Consider the following 13777-nt stretch of genomic DNA (forward strand, 5'->3'; position numbering starts at 1 on the left):
ACAGTGCTCTGTAGCGCCGTCCAGAGGGGAGGAGTTCAAACACACTGTGTCCTGGGTGTGAGGGGTCTGCAGAGATGCTACCTTGAAATGAAGACATCCGGACAAAGTGGCCCTGAAAGAATGAAGTAAAATTGATTAGCATCGTTGTGGGTAACTAAACTAAAATCACTAACTGTGGCTGAAACCGGGGGTGTCCCAGCTGCCTTCGGAACCTCCTGTTTCCTCCCTTTTGCACCATGGGGCAGCAGTGTGAAGAAAAACACTTTTCAGAAATCCTGGGAGTGACGTCACCCGCCTGGTTTTGTCCAGTTCTCCTTCCACAATATGACAGCTCTTCGGGAATATGAGTCAACTTTGGCAAAGTCTTAATATGTGTCCCTTCATACTCCCAATGCCCTTTTCTGCTAATTATTATTATTATTATTGTTTAAACCAGAACATAAGACATGTCTTGTTCTGTGATTCTAAATAACACTTTGTAAGTTTGTAAGCTCATTAATCGGAATTAGGGCCCCTAGTGACCATCTGCTGTCTAGGCGCACAGCTCCGCGCACTACTTTGATACCGCATCCTCCTCCCTCTCTCTCCCTCCCTCCTTCTCTCTCTCCCTGCGTGTGCGTGGGTAAAGCCTACCGGGCGGAGTAATTCGTGCTGGTATCTATCAGTGCATGCGTGCGCGAGTGCGTGCTTCGGCTGCTTCTTGTCACTCATTGTGCCGCGGCTGCGAACACGGGTAGCGCGACCAGGAACCAAAATCCCCCCTCATCCCGCTGCAGTTGTTGTTGTTGTCCGCGGAAAAGGCTGCTGCCGTCTCGATCCCCGCTGCGCACAGAACAGCTCGCTGTTTTAAAGTCCGTCTGTTCTTCAAGGAGAATATCTGTGACTCACTGCCATGCTTCAAACCAGGGACATCATCTGGGGATTGCTCGTCATTGGCTGCGCAGGTAAGGATGACTTATTTGCTGCTGTAGTGTGGGTGCCGTGGGGATGCTGGACCCCCGGATCCGCATCCCCGCATCCGCGTGGATCCCGCGGATGCGGGGATGCGGATCCGGGGGTCCAGCATCCTCCGACGATTTCACGACTGCAGGCTTGAAAAAAAAACTTTCTCCACGAGGAGAAACAGTCCAGGGAGTCAAATACGCCCTAAATGTGAAAAAGGGGCACGTTGACATATTTCGGGGTGTGTGTGCCACAGTTTGACTTTGGATTTTTGGATCATTTTACGCAACGCTCCCCGCATCCGCACTCATTTAAGCACAGCTGATGTAAAGTGTACTTTTCTTGCAACCCCTTCCTCATGTGCTGTTTTTATGTTTGAAGTTCATCCCTGGGGGGTTAAAGTGTGCATCGCTCTCTGGCCGGCGCGGATTGCGTAAAGGCTGCCGCTTTCTTTGCCAGATACTGGCAGCATTTAGTTGCACATGTGAAGCCAGACTCAGACGAACGTAACGGGTATGTTGTGGTTCGGAAGTCTGCTCCGGACTTTCGGTGCGTTCAGCTCCGTCTGAGACGCGCCGAGGATTTTGATTTAATTTGATATATTTTGTACATGTAAAAAACAACAATTCAAGAGAAGATAAGAAAACAAAACAACAAAACAAAGAATGTCATACTTTAACACGTGATATTGTGGTGCCGAAGAACGGGAGTCGGAGGCGGAGTATGAATGTTGAAAGCCGGCGCGAGCCGTTTATTAACATCAGCCATTCAAACCACAACAACACAGAACGGGAAGCGTAACGTCCGTCCCTGCGCCCTATCCGGGCGGAACCACATTAACCCGCAGAGGGTTCCTAAGTGAATTATGTAACCCACTACACCAGCCCCCCCAGAATTCACCCATAGTCAAAATCCCCCCGCCGCGGGGGAACGACAGCCCGACCCCTACGGGTGCGAAAAACCGGGGTCAAGGGGGGCGGGGTCGAAGGTGCGGCCGCACCAACCGCAGAGCCGGGGGGCCGACGCGCCAACAGCGGCGCGGGCCTCTCAACCGGGGGCAGGGACGAGGGCCCAGGGGGCCGGCCCCTACGAGGGGCTTGTGCCAACTCCAATGGCCGGGAAATGTCCACGTGGGCCGGCTTAACCCTATCCACAGAGACAGTCTCAGGCCTACCGCCCATGTCCACAACCAAGCTCTTAACCCCGTGCTGCAGGACCCTAAACGGCCCGTCGTAGGGAGGGCGCAGGGGGCCGCGGTGGGCATCATGGCGAACGAACACGAAATCCGTCGAGCGCAGACTGGTGGGCACCTTGAAGGTGGGGGAGCCGTGCTGTGATGTAGGGATGGGCGTGAACGCCCCAGCGGCCTCCAGCAGGGCGGCGCGCTGCGTGGCTGGCGACCAGGGGGCAGTGGCGCTCGGGATGAAATCCCCCGGAACCCGCAGGGTCTGCCCGTAGACCAACTCAGCAGAAGAGGACTGCAGGTCTTCCTTGGGGGCGCACCTCAGGCCCAGGAGGACCCATGGGAGTTTATCCACCCAGTTGCCATCCGTTAAGCTCGCGCGGAGGGCTGCCTTCATCGAACGGTGGAACCTCTCCACCAGGCCGTTCGCCTGGGGGTGGTAGGCCGTGGTGCGGTGTAGTTTGACCCCCAAACCGTCCGCGACCGCGTTCCATAGCTCCGCAGTAAACTGCGGGCCGCGGTCCGAGGAGAGGTCGGAAGGGGTCCCGAAACGCGCAACCCACGTCCCGATGAAAGCCCGGGCCACGTCGGAAGAGGTTGTCGAGGCGAGGGGAATGGCCTCGGGCCAGCGCGTCGTTCTGTCGACCACCGTGAGGAGATAGGTGAAGCCCTGCGAAGGGGGCAGCGGACCAACCAGGTCGACGTGAACGTGGTCGAACCTCCGCTCCGGAACAGTGAAGGTTTCAAAGGGGGCCCTGGTGTGACGGTGCACCTTAGCCCGCTGGCAGGCCACACACGCGTCGACCCACGCCCTCACGTCCTTCTTCAGCCCCTGCCACACGAACTTCTGAGAAACCAACCTAACGGTCGGCTTTCTGCCAGGGTGGGAGAGATTGTGCACCGCCTCAAACACGCCCCGCCTCCAGTCAGCAGGAACCAGCGGTCGAGGCTGGCCGGTAGAGAGGTCACACCACAGTCTGACACCCGAGTCACCGACCGCGACCTCCTCCAGGCGCAACCCGGTGTCGGAGGCCCTGAGGGCCTGGATCCCGCGGTCCGAGGCCTGGTCCGCGCCCATGCCGGCGTAGTCGACACCCAACTGGACCGCCCCTACAACCGCCCTGGAGAGGCAGTCCGCGACCACGTTGTCCTTACCGGCGACGTGTCGGACGTCGGTGGTGTACTCCGATATAAACGCCAACTGGCGCTGCTGGCGGGCAGACCACGGTTCAGCCACTTTAGACATGGAGAACGTGAGGGGTTTGTGGTCCACGAAAGCCGTAAAATCCCGACCCTCCAGGAGGAAACGGAAGTGGCGGATTGCCAGGAAGAGGGCCAGGAGTTCCCTGTCGAACGCACTGTATTTGCGCTCTCTGGGGGTCAACTGGCGGCTGAAAAAGGCGAGCGGCTGCCAGGCGCCGCCGACCCACTGCTCATGCACTGCGCCGACGGCGTAATCCGACGCGTCGGTCGTGACTGCCACCGGAGCCCCAGGTGCCGGGTGAGCCAGCAGAGCCGCCTGGCTCAGGGCAGCCTTGGTGGCCTCGAACGCGGCCTCCCTCTCGGCCGTCCAGTCGACGGCCTGGTTGGCAGACTTGCCTTTGAGAGCCTCGTACAGCAGGCGCATGGTGTGGGCTGCCCGGCGGATGAACCGGTGATAGAATGTCACCATCCCGAGAAATTCTCGGAGCGCCCCAGCGGTATCCGGGCGGGGAAAAGCAGCAACGGCCTCCACCTTCGACGGAAGGGGGGCGGCCCCGTCCTTGCTGATGAGGTGCCCAAGGAAGTGGATTGAGGGCAACCCGAACTGGCACTTAGCCGGGTTCACGATGAGGCCGTGCTCGCTGAGCCGTGTGAAGAGGCCCCGGAGGTGCGCCAGGTGCTCCCCCTCCGAGGAGCTGGCGACGAGAATGTCGTCCAGGTAGACGAAAACGTAAGGCATGTCCCTGAGCGCCGAGTCCATCAGCCGTTGGAAGGACTGAGCCGCATTCTTAAGTCCAAACGGCATGCGCAGAAACTCGAATAAGCCAAACGGCGTGACTACGGCCGTCTTAGGGACGTCAGCGGGACGCACGGGGACCTGGTGGTAACCACGCACCAGGTCCACCTTAGAAAAAAATCAGCTTACCCGCCAGGTGCACGGAGAAGTCCTGGATGTGCGGGACTGGGTAGCGATCGGGAGTAGTGGCGTCATTCAAACGGCGGTAATCGCCGCACGGCCGCCACCCACCCCCTGGCTTGGGGGCGATGTGGAGCGGCGACGCCCACGGGCTGTCCGAACGCCGAACGATGCCAAGGCGCTCCATGTTGGCGAACTCAGACCTGGCGACCTCGAGCCTCTCGGGGTTGAGCCGCCGGGCCCTAGCATGGACCGGGGGGCCCTCGGTCACGATGTGGTGCTCCACACCATGTTTGGTCGTGGCCGCAGAGAAGGTGGGTTCAGTCAGGCTGGGAAACTCACCGAGGAGGATCTGGTAGTTGTCCCCCTCCGAGAGCGAGCCGGAGAGCCCACTGCAGGTCGCCTCCCCAGAAACACACGCGATCGTGGAGAAGGTCAGCGCGTCAACAAGGCGGCCGTTCTTGACGTCCACCAGCAAACCGTGCGCGCACAAAAAATCAGCGCCGACGAGGGGGAAAGAGATGTCAGCAGTGACAAAGTCCCACGTGAATCGCTGACCCCCAAAACACAAGTCCACGGTCCTCGTGCCGTAGGAGCGGATAGGGGTGTTGTCTGCAGACGTCAGTGGCGGCCCCTGGGAACCACCGGCGGTGTCGTCCGCCGTAGCCGGCAGCACACTCCTCTGTGCGCCGGTGTCGCAGAGGAACTTGAGTCCAGAGATGGCGTCTCGGACAAACAACAGCCGGTTCGTCGTGCCTGCGCTCACGGCTGCTACTGAGCGCAGGCTCTGGCGTTTCCCGCCGCGTAGGTACAGGGGGGACGGCACTTGCTCGCCTTAGCGCCAAAGCGTGCATGGTAATAGCACATACCAGAGCCGGCGCCGCCGTCAGCAGCAGTGAGTCCCTTCTTGGTCGGCGTGTCGCCACCCGCAGGTGTATAGCTGCGTGTCAGGGCCAGCACCTCCGGGGTGCAACGCTGAGCAGCCAGGAAAAAACGATCAGCCTCCTCGGCCAGGGCGCGGGGCTCCGTGATAACAGTGTTGGCCAGAGCTGTCTGAACGCGAGGAGGCATGTGGCGGAGGAACAGCTCAACAAAAAGAAAGTTGGGCTCCTCTGCACCCAGCAGGTTCAACATCACCTCCATCAGCTCGGAAGGTTTGCTGTCCCCAAGTCCCTGGATTGCAAACAGCCGTCTGGCCCGTTCTGCCCGCGACAGCTCAAAAGTCTTGAGGAGGTAAGCTTTAAAAGCCTCATATTTATTCCGGGCTGGAGGGGTGGTGATGAAACTCACCGACCTGGTCGCTGTGGAACTCCCCAGCGCCGAGACAACGTGGTAATAGCGCGCATCGTCGTCTGTGACGTTGCGGAGCGCGAACTGCGCCTCGGTCTGGGCGAACCATGCCGCCGCTGATGTCTCCCAAAACTCCGGCAACTTCAGAAAAGTAGCGTTGTTTGCCATGTTCGGTTCAGTCTCTGAGTCTTCAGCGAGACTGACGTCGGGGTCACCAGTGTGGTGCCGAAGAACGGGAGTCGGAGGCGGAGTATGAATGTTGAAAGCCGGCGCGAGCCGTTTATTAACATCAGCCATTCAAACCACAACAACACAGAACGGGAAGCGTAACGTCCGTCCCTGCGCCCTATCCGGGCGGAACCACATTAACCCGCAGAGGGTTCCTAAGTGAATTATGTAACCCACTACAATATCTTAATTTACATGTGCGAAAAGGAGTAGGAAGACGTGTAAACTTATTTAATCCTACCTCCATTCACTAATCATTTAACCCGTATGTATAAATACTCACACACTATAGTCACACTGCTAAATAACATTATCATTATTATTATTATTATTATTATTATTATACTGGCTACTGTAATTATACTCATTACACTATTAACTGCATCTGCTCTATATATATATACTTACACACACACACACACACACACACACACACACACACACACACACACACACACACACACACACACACACACACAGATGGATGGATAGTCGCTCCAGACGCAGCTGCTTTGTTTCAGGTTTACGAGCGTCTCAGGGACATATGGATGTGGTTGTGGCAGTGGTGCCGCATTATGGCTCAGAAATACAGCTCTTTTGCGTCAGCCTGGTGTTTTAATGTCTGTCTCAGGATTGGTGATGTACAGGGTCTGACGGCTTTAACGTGGTACAACTACTCTTTCCCCGCTCTTTTCTTTAACGCCGTTGTTCCGAACGCATTTGCGCGCCGCGTTTCCACGCGCCAAGTGGCGTGGACGCGACGGCGGGGTGTGGACACAAATCCGTCATCCATTAAGGACGACTGAATAGTCATTCAACGTATACAATAGGAGCCAATCCCAGAACTCCCGTGATTATATAGCCCCCTGCACTTCCACCCACACCCCACCTCTCCCCTCCAGCATCTGCCCTCTTTCTATAGACCTAGCTGAGTGTTGCTAGTGGAGTTTGAGGACCCCCAGGGGTCATTGGAGAAGGGAGGGAAACTAGTTTGATGGTATAATCACATTTATCAGGCATTACAAGGTGTGAAGACTTCTTCATATCCCACAGAAAAAAGAAAAAAAAAGCATTAGTGCTTCCTTCCCATTATAGACATCTATGGGCTCTCCGACCCCGTGGCCCTAAGATGTTTGCCACACACACACACACACACACACACACACACACACACACACACACACACACACACACACACACACACACACACACACACACACACTATCCAGGCTTTCAGGGTTGTCATAATTATCAAAGAGACTGATAACCATTTTTTTTAGAAATCACTATGAATTTGCTGCAAAAATGACAACCTTGGTGTTAATTTAGAAGAGCGACTCCCTCACTGAAAAACGTTTATCTAAACCCTAACCGTTATCTTTTAAAAGAGAAACAAGCTCCTTTTCATACGGTAAAATTATAAAGTTTTACTGCCAACTCAACGGGTGATCCGCCCCTGTAACAACTGATTTACATATCTTCTTTATTTGTTTTGCATTAAAACGGAAGAAGTTTAAAAATATTATAAAGAGTGATACTGTTAGCTTTCAAAGGCTAAATTTCAGCCTGGATGATCTTCAGCCGACCCTCGTTTTATGATATCTTGGATGGTTGTTTTTATTTAGAAACTACATAAGATTACTTTTTTTGTCATTAGAATCTCTTACTGTCAAAATATATCGAAGTTGTACTGAGCTTAAAGGAGAAATAGTATGCAAAGAAAAGTTTGGTCTTCCCTGCTCAACAGCATTTAAAACCCAGACTCAGTCGGCTCGTTCGTGGATGCCTCAGTCTGAAACAGATTTGTAGCTTTGTGTGACATCACAGAGCCAGACCATAGTCTTCACCTCCACCCAGTTTTATATAACCCTGCGTTTGTAAGTGGGCGGGGCCAAGAGACAACTTGGATCTTCAGAGCCACATCCTGCAGAAAAGGGCGATTGAATGGAGGCAAGTGGCTCCACCCCCAAAAACTGGCCGCGATGAAAAGTTGTAAAGTCGCCCTTGAAAAGAGTGCTTTCAAACTAGACTCTTGGAATATTCTGAACAAAAGTTGTCAGAAACAGTTCTTCCATACCTCAGGAAACTGTCAACATTCGCCAACAGAGCAGAATATGTGTCCCAGAGCTGCCCAGCCTAAAGATGCCCAGCAGCTGTCAGGTCAGCAGGTACTGCAGGACAGGAAGGGGGCGTTCTTCCAAATCTTTTAGCACCAAGTTCAAACTCTTTGAATTTTGAACAATATAAAAAGAAACTTCTGAGTTGTTTTTCTTTCTGAGGTATTTTAATACCAGCACTTATGTTTTTTTTTTCTTTGTCATTTTTCAGACCCAAAGTGTGGGTCTGCCTTCCTCTGCTGGTGTGCAGAAGGCGCTGTGGTACGAAGAACGCTTGGGATGTGTTCTTTTTGTTTTTCTCTCTCCATATGATTCATGATCCTGCTGAGATATTCCGACTCCCCCACGATTTAGTGCACCGAGGATGGAAAGAGAGAGGAACCAAGAGGCAGACGGTTAGACATCTGTGCCTTTGCTTCGCCCTGTTGCAGCGGGGAGAAACTCAAACAAATGGATAACCTTATTTGATAGAACCTGGGTATACTGAGGGGGTAATGACAGCATCACACCGTTTGAGGGCCGAGCAATTTAATTACAATTATTGATTTCCAGTTTCTCATGCAGTTCGCTGATAATTGAATTTTGAGGCTGGCATTATACATTAGGATGCAGGACCACATCACTTCCCCACATATAACTGAATTATTGCCAGGGTGCGTAGAAGGTAATCTCAGAAGTGGACACGGACTGAAACAGTGGTGTTTTATCGTCCCAGAGTCCCGTTGAGCGTGCATGTGTGCAGTCCCGAAGTGTTCAGTCCTAGCCACCGTGATTAGCTGGAACCCTGAGGGAGTGTGAGGCGGTGGAGAGAATAATCTGGAGAATCAAAGTATATCACATTTTCAAGATGGTACATATATATGTCAGTGGTGCCTTGGTACTTCTGCTGCTGGAAAATCCTTTTGATCTCATCGTTTTAGATTCCTGGCTTGATAGAGCGGGCTGCTGTTGCTAGGTGTTGAGCGATTATGCGCTGTTGTGACGGTGAAATCACCTGTGACGTCAGGTTTCTTTCTAAAAAGAGATGTTTAAACTAGTAATAGTCATATTATGGTAATATGTGCTTATACTGAGGTGTTGGGGAAAAAATGACAAGTTGTGCATAGATGTGTTTTTTTATTCTTAGACCAAAGAAGTTTGTGGTTGGTTCAGCAACTCTGCCATGGCCACGTTCAGCAGAACGAGCCCAGATCATCACCGCTCCGCCACCATGCTTGACAGTTGGTGTGAAAGTGTTTGTGCTGATTTGCTGCATTTTTCTTTTTTCCAAACATGGTGCTTTGAATTATAGTCAAACATTTCTACTTTGATCTCATTTGTCTATAAGCCATTATTCCAAAAGTCTTGTGGTTTAGAAGCAGCTTTGCTGCATTCCTCACATAATCAGAAGCTCTCTGTTCAAATTGTACCATCATGAAATCTCACACTTATGCTACCTGAGGTCTGCGGAGTTTGGCCCTGGTTAGTTTTGGTATTAACATCCGTCCTGGGGGGCTGGATCACAAGTGGACAGCTCTAAGAACGTCTATCCACGCGTGCCATTGACACACGTCTTCTCATGCGTCTCGATTGACAACTTGTGAGCGGATCTCACTCCCACATGCACGTGCATGATTCCTGCCTGCAAACAGCGAAGGCAGTGTTGAGTTTCACCGGTGGGAGGCAGCAGCACCCGGTCACTCTGTTTGCTGACACCACGCTTTTGTTTGAATGCCGAGTCGCTCGTTTCCACCTCTCCATTATGTACTTTTACTGAGTGAAACTGAGGAGCTGATTTTTACACATTTAAATCGTGAGATAAAGGATGATTACTGCAAATACAGTCTGTTAAGTTCATTTAATGATTTTGGGCAGTAGATTTTCAGTAGAGATTCAAATCAGCTTATTGACTTTGAGCACTGAGCTAAGCTCCAAAAGTTAAGTCAAAGATTAACTCAACGTTTTGAGGGAAAAAATACACAATTCCTAAATGGCTAACATATGGGACTTAACTGCTGTGGTGAGTTCAAAGCCACTATGAAAATAATACAGGCTATTTTTGACTCCGGGAACTGGAAAAAGCAGCCAAACAAGGGAAAATTATAAGGCACTTTTGGTCTGCCCTCTGAATAAAAGTAGATCCTGGATCCCTCCAAACTTTGCTCTGCAGTCGCACCACAATCCATACTGCATTCAAATTGATTTGTAGACATTTTACAATATGTTATTACTGCTTATGATCAATATCTTTTAAGCACAAGTCGTGATGAGATTGTAGCTGTAACCTCACTGGAGTCGGGATGATATCAATAAACTGCAATTATATTCAGGGCCGTGGTCTTGGACCGCAGCGCCACTCGGACCAGGTCTGTGGCAGGTGGAGAACCGGTTTACCCGCTGATGGGTCATGCTCACTAAACCAATGAGTAACTGAAGTTCAGTAGAAGCAAGAGACTCATTGGAGAGGCTTTAAACTTATAATAAAGTATTCAACAATTAAAATGTTATCAGAACAGCACCTCATACTGTACATGAAATCTAGGTATACTGTATGTGTGTATATGTATATATATATTTGTAATATCGCTATACGTGCAATTTACTGAATGAAGCCCCTCCTTTTGCTCTGAGCTAATCCCACATAGACTTTGTAGAAAGAACTAGACAACTGTGATATGATGTAACACCAGGAGATGACGGCAGATGATCTTGGTTGACCCGTGGGCGGCTGCGGGCCCATGCCTGTTGTTTGCTAGGCATCAGCCAGTGACTGTAGCGGAGCCAGAGGGGGGGGGGCGAAGGGGCGGGCGCCCCGGGGCCCACAAGCTCATAGGGCCCAATGATAGGGCCCTGTTTTGTGTGATACGTTCATATATCATCGTAAATTGTAGGCTATAATTACGATAAAATGTGCATTGTGCGGCCAGTCTAGGCTAATTCTTACTTTACAACTGTCCTGAACGCATCAGGGCTGTGAGGCAACGCTGATTGGCTGTAAAGCCTGATTTATGGTTCTGCGTTAAATCGACACAGAGCCTACGCCGTAGGTTACGGCGTAGCCTACGGCGTAGGGTACGCGGCGACACGCAACGTACTTGCGCATCGCCGCGTATCCTACGCCGTAGGTGCTGCGTTGGTGTAACGTGGAACCATAAATCAGCCTTAACAGTTACAGCCAATTTGTCGACTCGGCAAATTTGCTGCCATGAAGGAGATGAGGGCTAAACTTTAAAAGAGGACTAAGCATGCACAAAGTTTTATTGAAGAGTCAACTGCCATTGGTGAGTCAGTGTAACCTTCATAAATAATTTCTTTATCAGAATGTTGTGGTAGCTTTGACCAGCTGCCTATTTGAATGAGCTTTGTGTTTTTGTCAACTAGATTGCCGAGTCTATTCTCTGTTATAGAGCTCAGAAATGATGTTATAGACCGCTGTGTCTATATCTATCTAAATAGATTGTGTAATTTTAGACCAGTTATGTTTTTTTTTGTATTTAAGCTGTATCAAAGATGGAACTGAGTCAGTCCGTGACTATCTGAGTTTTCAGCGCCATGTGATTGACAGCTGTCAGGTGTCAGGGCCCATCGAGAATGCTCCGCCCCCTCTGTACTGAGACCCGCCCTCCACCACTGGCCAGTGACCACGGGCCACGCTGGCTAGTGGTCAGTAGTCAACTTGGAAGGGTCCTGACATGATCCAAGGCTAACGCTGGACTTCGGCAGGAGGGTCCCCCTTTAGGAGCCTGGTCCTGCTTAAAGTTTCTTCCCTCCTAAAGGGAAGTTTTTCCTCTCCACTGTTTGGCTTAAGGCTTTTTTCCCACTAGGGGAGTTTTTACCTGCCATTGTTTATGTAATAATTGCTCGGGGTCATGTTCTGGGTCTCTGGAAAGCGTCTAGAGACAACTTTTGTTGTATATACAAATAAAATTGAATTGAATTGACTCATGAGGCAGCGTTGCAGCAATAAACATCAGAGAGTGTGTCCAATGCTTCTGGCCGACGCTGCTTTGGTTGACCAGAGGAATCAGTTTCTGGAAGTCACTAAGCAAGAGGCCGACCATCTTGCATGATCTGGTTAGCTATATTTTCCAGCCATATTTTCTTTTAAAATGTTTTGGTTTTTATTTAATTCAATAACACATTATGAATCCCCAAAGGGAAATTATTTACCATATGTCATTCGGGGCTCAGAAGTAAAGCTAGGTGTCACGTAGCTGAAGTGACAGCTTGCTGTTTGACACCTTGGTCTTGCATTGTCAAAAGATTGCGCCGCTGATTATACATCCGTGGGTTCGTGTAATTTTTACCTGAGGTGGTACAGTTGTCGGAGCCGTTCCTTGAACCAGGCTGCAACTAGTTATTGTTCTAGTTCTAGTTGGACAGTGCAAAGGGGAGACCGGCCGGGTCAATTCGGGAGCATGCCTCCAGTGGTCAGTTTAGGGATTACAGTTTTCCTCACTTCCTTGTTGGCCTCAGACCAGCCAGAGGTTGGTAATCCCGGTTTTTGTGATTGTTGGATGAAACTCAGCTGCTCCAAAACTGCATTGGTACCAAATTTCCCAGATACACAATGTGGTCATTAAAGCCGATTCATTTTTATACATAAATACATTTTTACTTGAAATCCCAGTTTGTTACAGTAAATACTATCATAAATGTGATCAGAGGAACACAAACAAAGCATAGTTACACACTTGTAAGGATGCCACGAGCAGCCGCTGCTCTTCTGCGGGTGATAGAAATGCAGGCAAACCTCGAAAACTAGTTTGAAATGAAAATTAAATTTGTTTTCCATTTACCACAAATTCATGCCGTGTCTCAGTGCTTCTAGATCTGAGAGAGCTGACGGATCCCAGAGAAGTTCGAAATGACTCGGCTGGCTGCTTTATTTCCTCTCGCTGTTGGATGAGGATTGGCTGCCTTTGCATATTAATCAGCACATGAATGGAGACCATTTTCATTGTGTGAGCTCGGAAGGCGTCCTGTGGAGAACCAAATGTGTTGAGGCAGGGAAGAGAAGGGGAAAAAATGACAAAGGGGGGGGGTTGTTACACAGACTACCTCCCACCCCAAATGACCACCACAGTTTACTTTGGAGAACCTCAGAAGCGAACTTATTTTGGAAAGTTTCTCACTCCACTGATGCCGAAAGGTATTTTAAAGCTGTAGCATGTTTTTAGAAAGTAAGATTGGCCCGAGAATAAAGTCTGTTGCCTCTCGGATGCTCTTCCATTGTAACCAAAATGTTTTTATGAACATCATTATGAGCTCTCTCGAACCCCCGTGACTCTGGCCCTCCAACCCTCCAACCCTACGCTGCCCAACGGCAGGCAGCACACCTTGTCCTTGGTCTGTGAAGGTGCTCGAGGGATGGCCCATGGCGGTGGTGCCATGTTTGGGTCTCCACAGAAGGAGGTCGCCAACAGCAGCTGCCTGAAAACTGCAACCTTCTCCTGAGGGTCACGTTATATGTGGGAGGTATACATCCGTCTGATCTCTTAGGGCTGCTCTCAACATTCAGGATCCATGGAGTTTAGATGCAGGTGAACCAGACCGAGACACGTTTCAGAAACATAGTAGGGTTCCTCCAACTTTCAGAAGGTGGAGCTCCGCATCTCTTTCAGAAGCATGCCGTCCAAAGCGTAGGACATGAACCGCAGAACAGAAAAGATAGGAGGCTGCATGCTATAAATAGAAAAGAGATGAATTATTCTTCCTAAATTGAACTTTATCTGGCTGCATATTTTAAAATCGCTCCATTAAGTGGCCCCGTATTCATGTGTGAACCCCACTTCATTCCTGAACGCCAGATTTTGAACCGTTTTAATCATCTGCCAGAATAAGTTAGCGTTAGAATTATGATCAAATCTTAATTAACTGTTAACGTTTGGTGGAAATGTCTGCCCTGCTGTACCCTTC

General features: G+C 50.5%; 1 protein-coding gene across 14 annotated transcripts in view; it reads left to right on the forward strand.

Moving 5' to 3' along the window:
• The first annotated feature begins 653 nt into the window (after positions 1 to 653).
• ncam1a (neural cell adhesion molecule 1a) overlaps positions 654 to 13777 on the forward strand; it is a 383668-nt gene continuing 370544 nt past the window's right edge. For 6 of the 14 annotated variants that reach the window (XM_061740348.1, XM_061740352.1, XM_061740353.1 and 3 more), the window contains exon 1: positions 655 to 944. In XM_061740348.1, coding sequence (XP_061596332.1) covers positions 893 to 944 — 52 coding nt within the window. In that variant the 5' untranslated portion in view covers positions 655 to 892. Of the gene's footprint in view, positions 945 to 13777 lie in introns of all 14 variants that reach the window. The other 8 variants (XM_061740359.1, XM_061740361.1, XM_061740360.1 and 5 more) reach the window with 5 other exon arrangements.

Source organism: Cololabis saira, chromosome 14, assembly GCF_033807715.1.
Source record: "Cololabis saira isolate AMF1-May2022 chromosome 14, fColSai1.1, whole genome shotgun sequence".
NCBI classification, from domain to species: domain Eukaryota; kingdom Metazoa; phylum Chordata; class Actinopteri; order Beloniformes; family Belonidae; genus Cololabis; species Cololabis saira.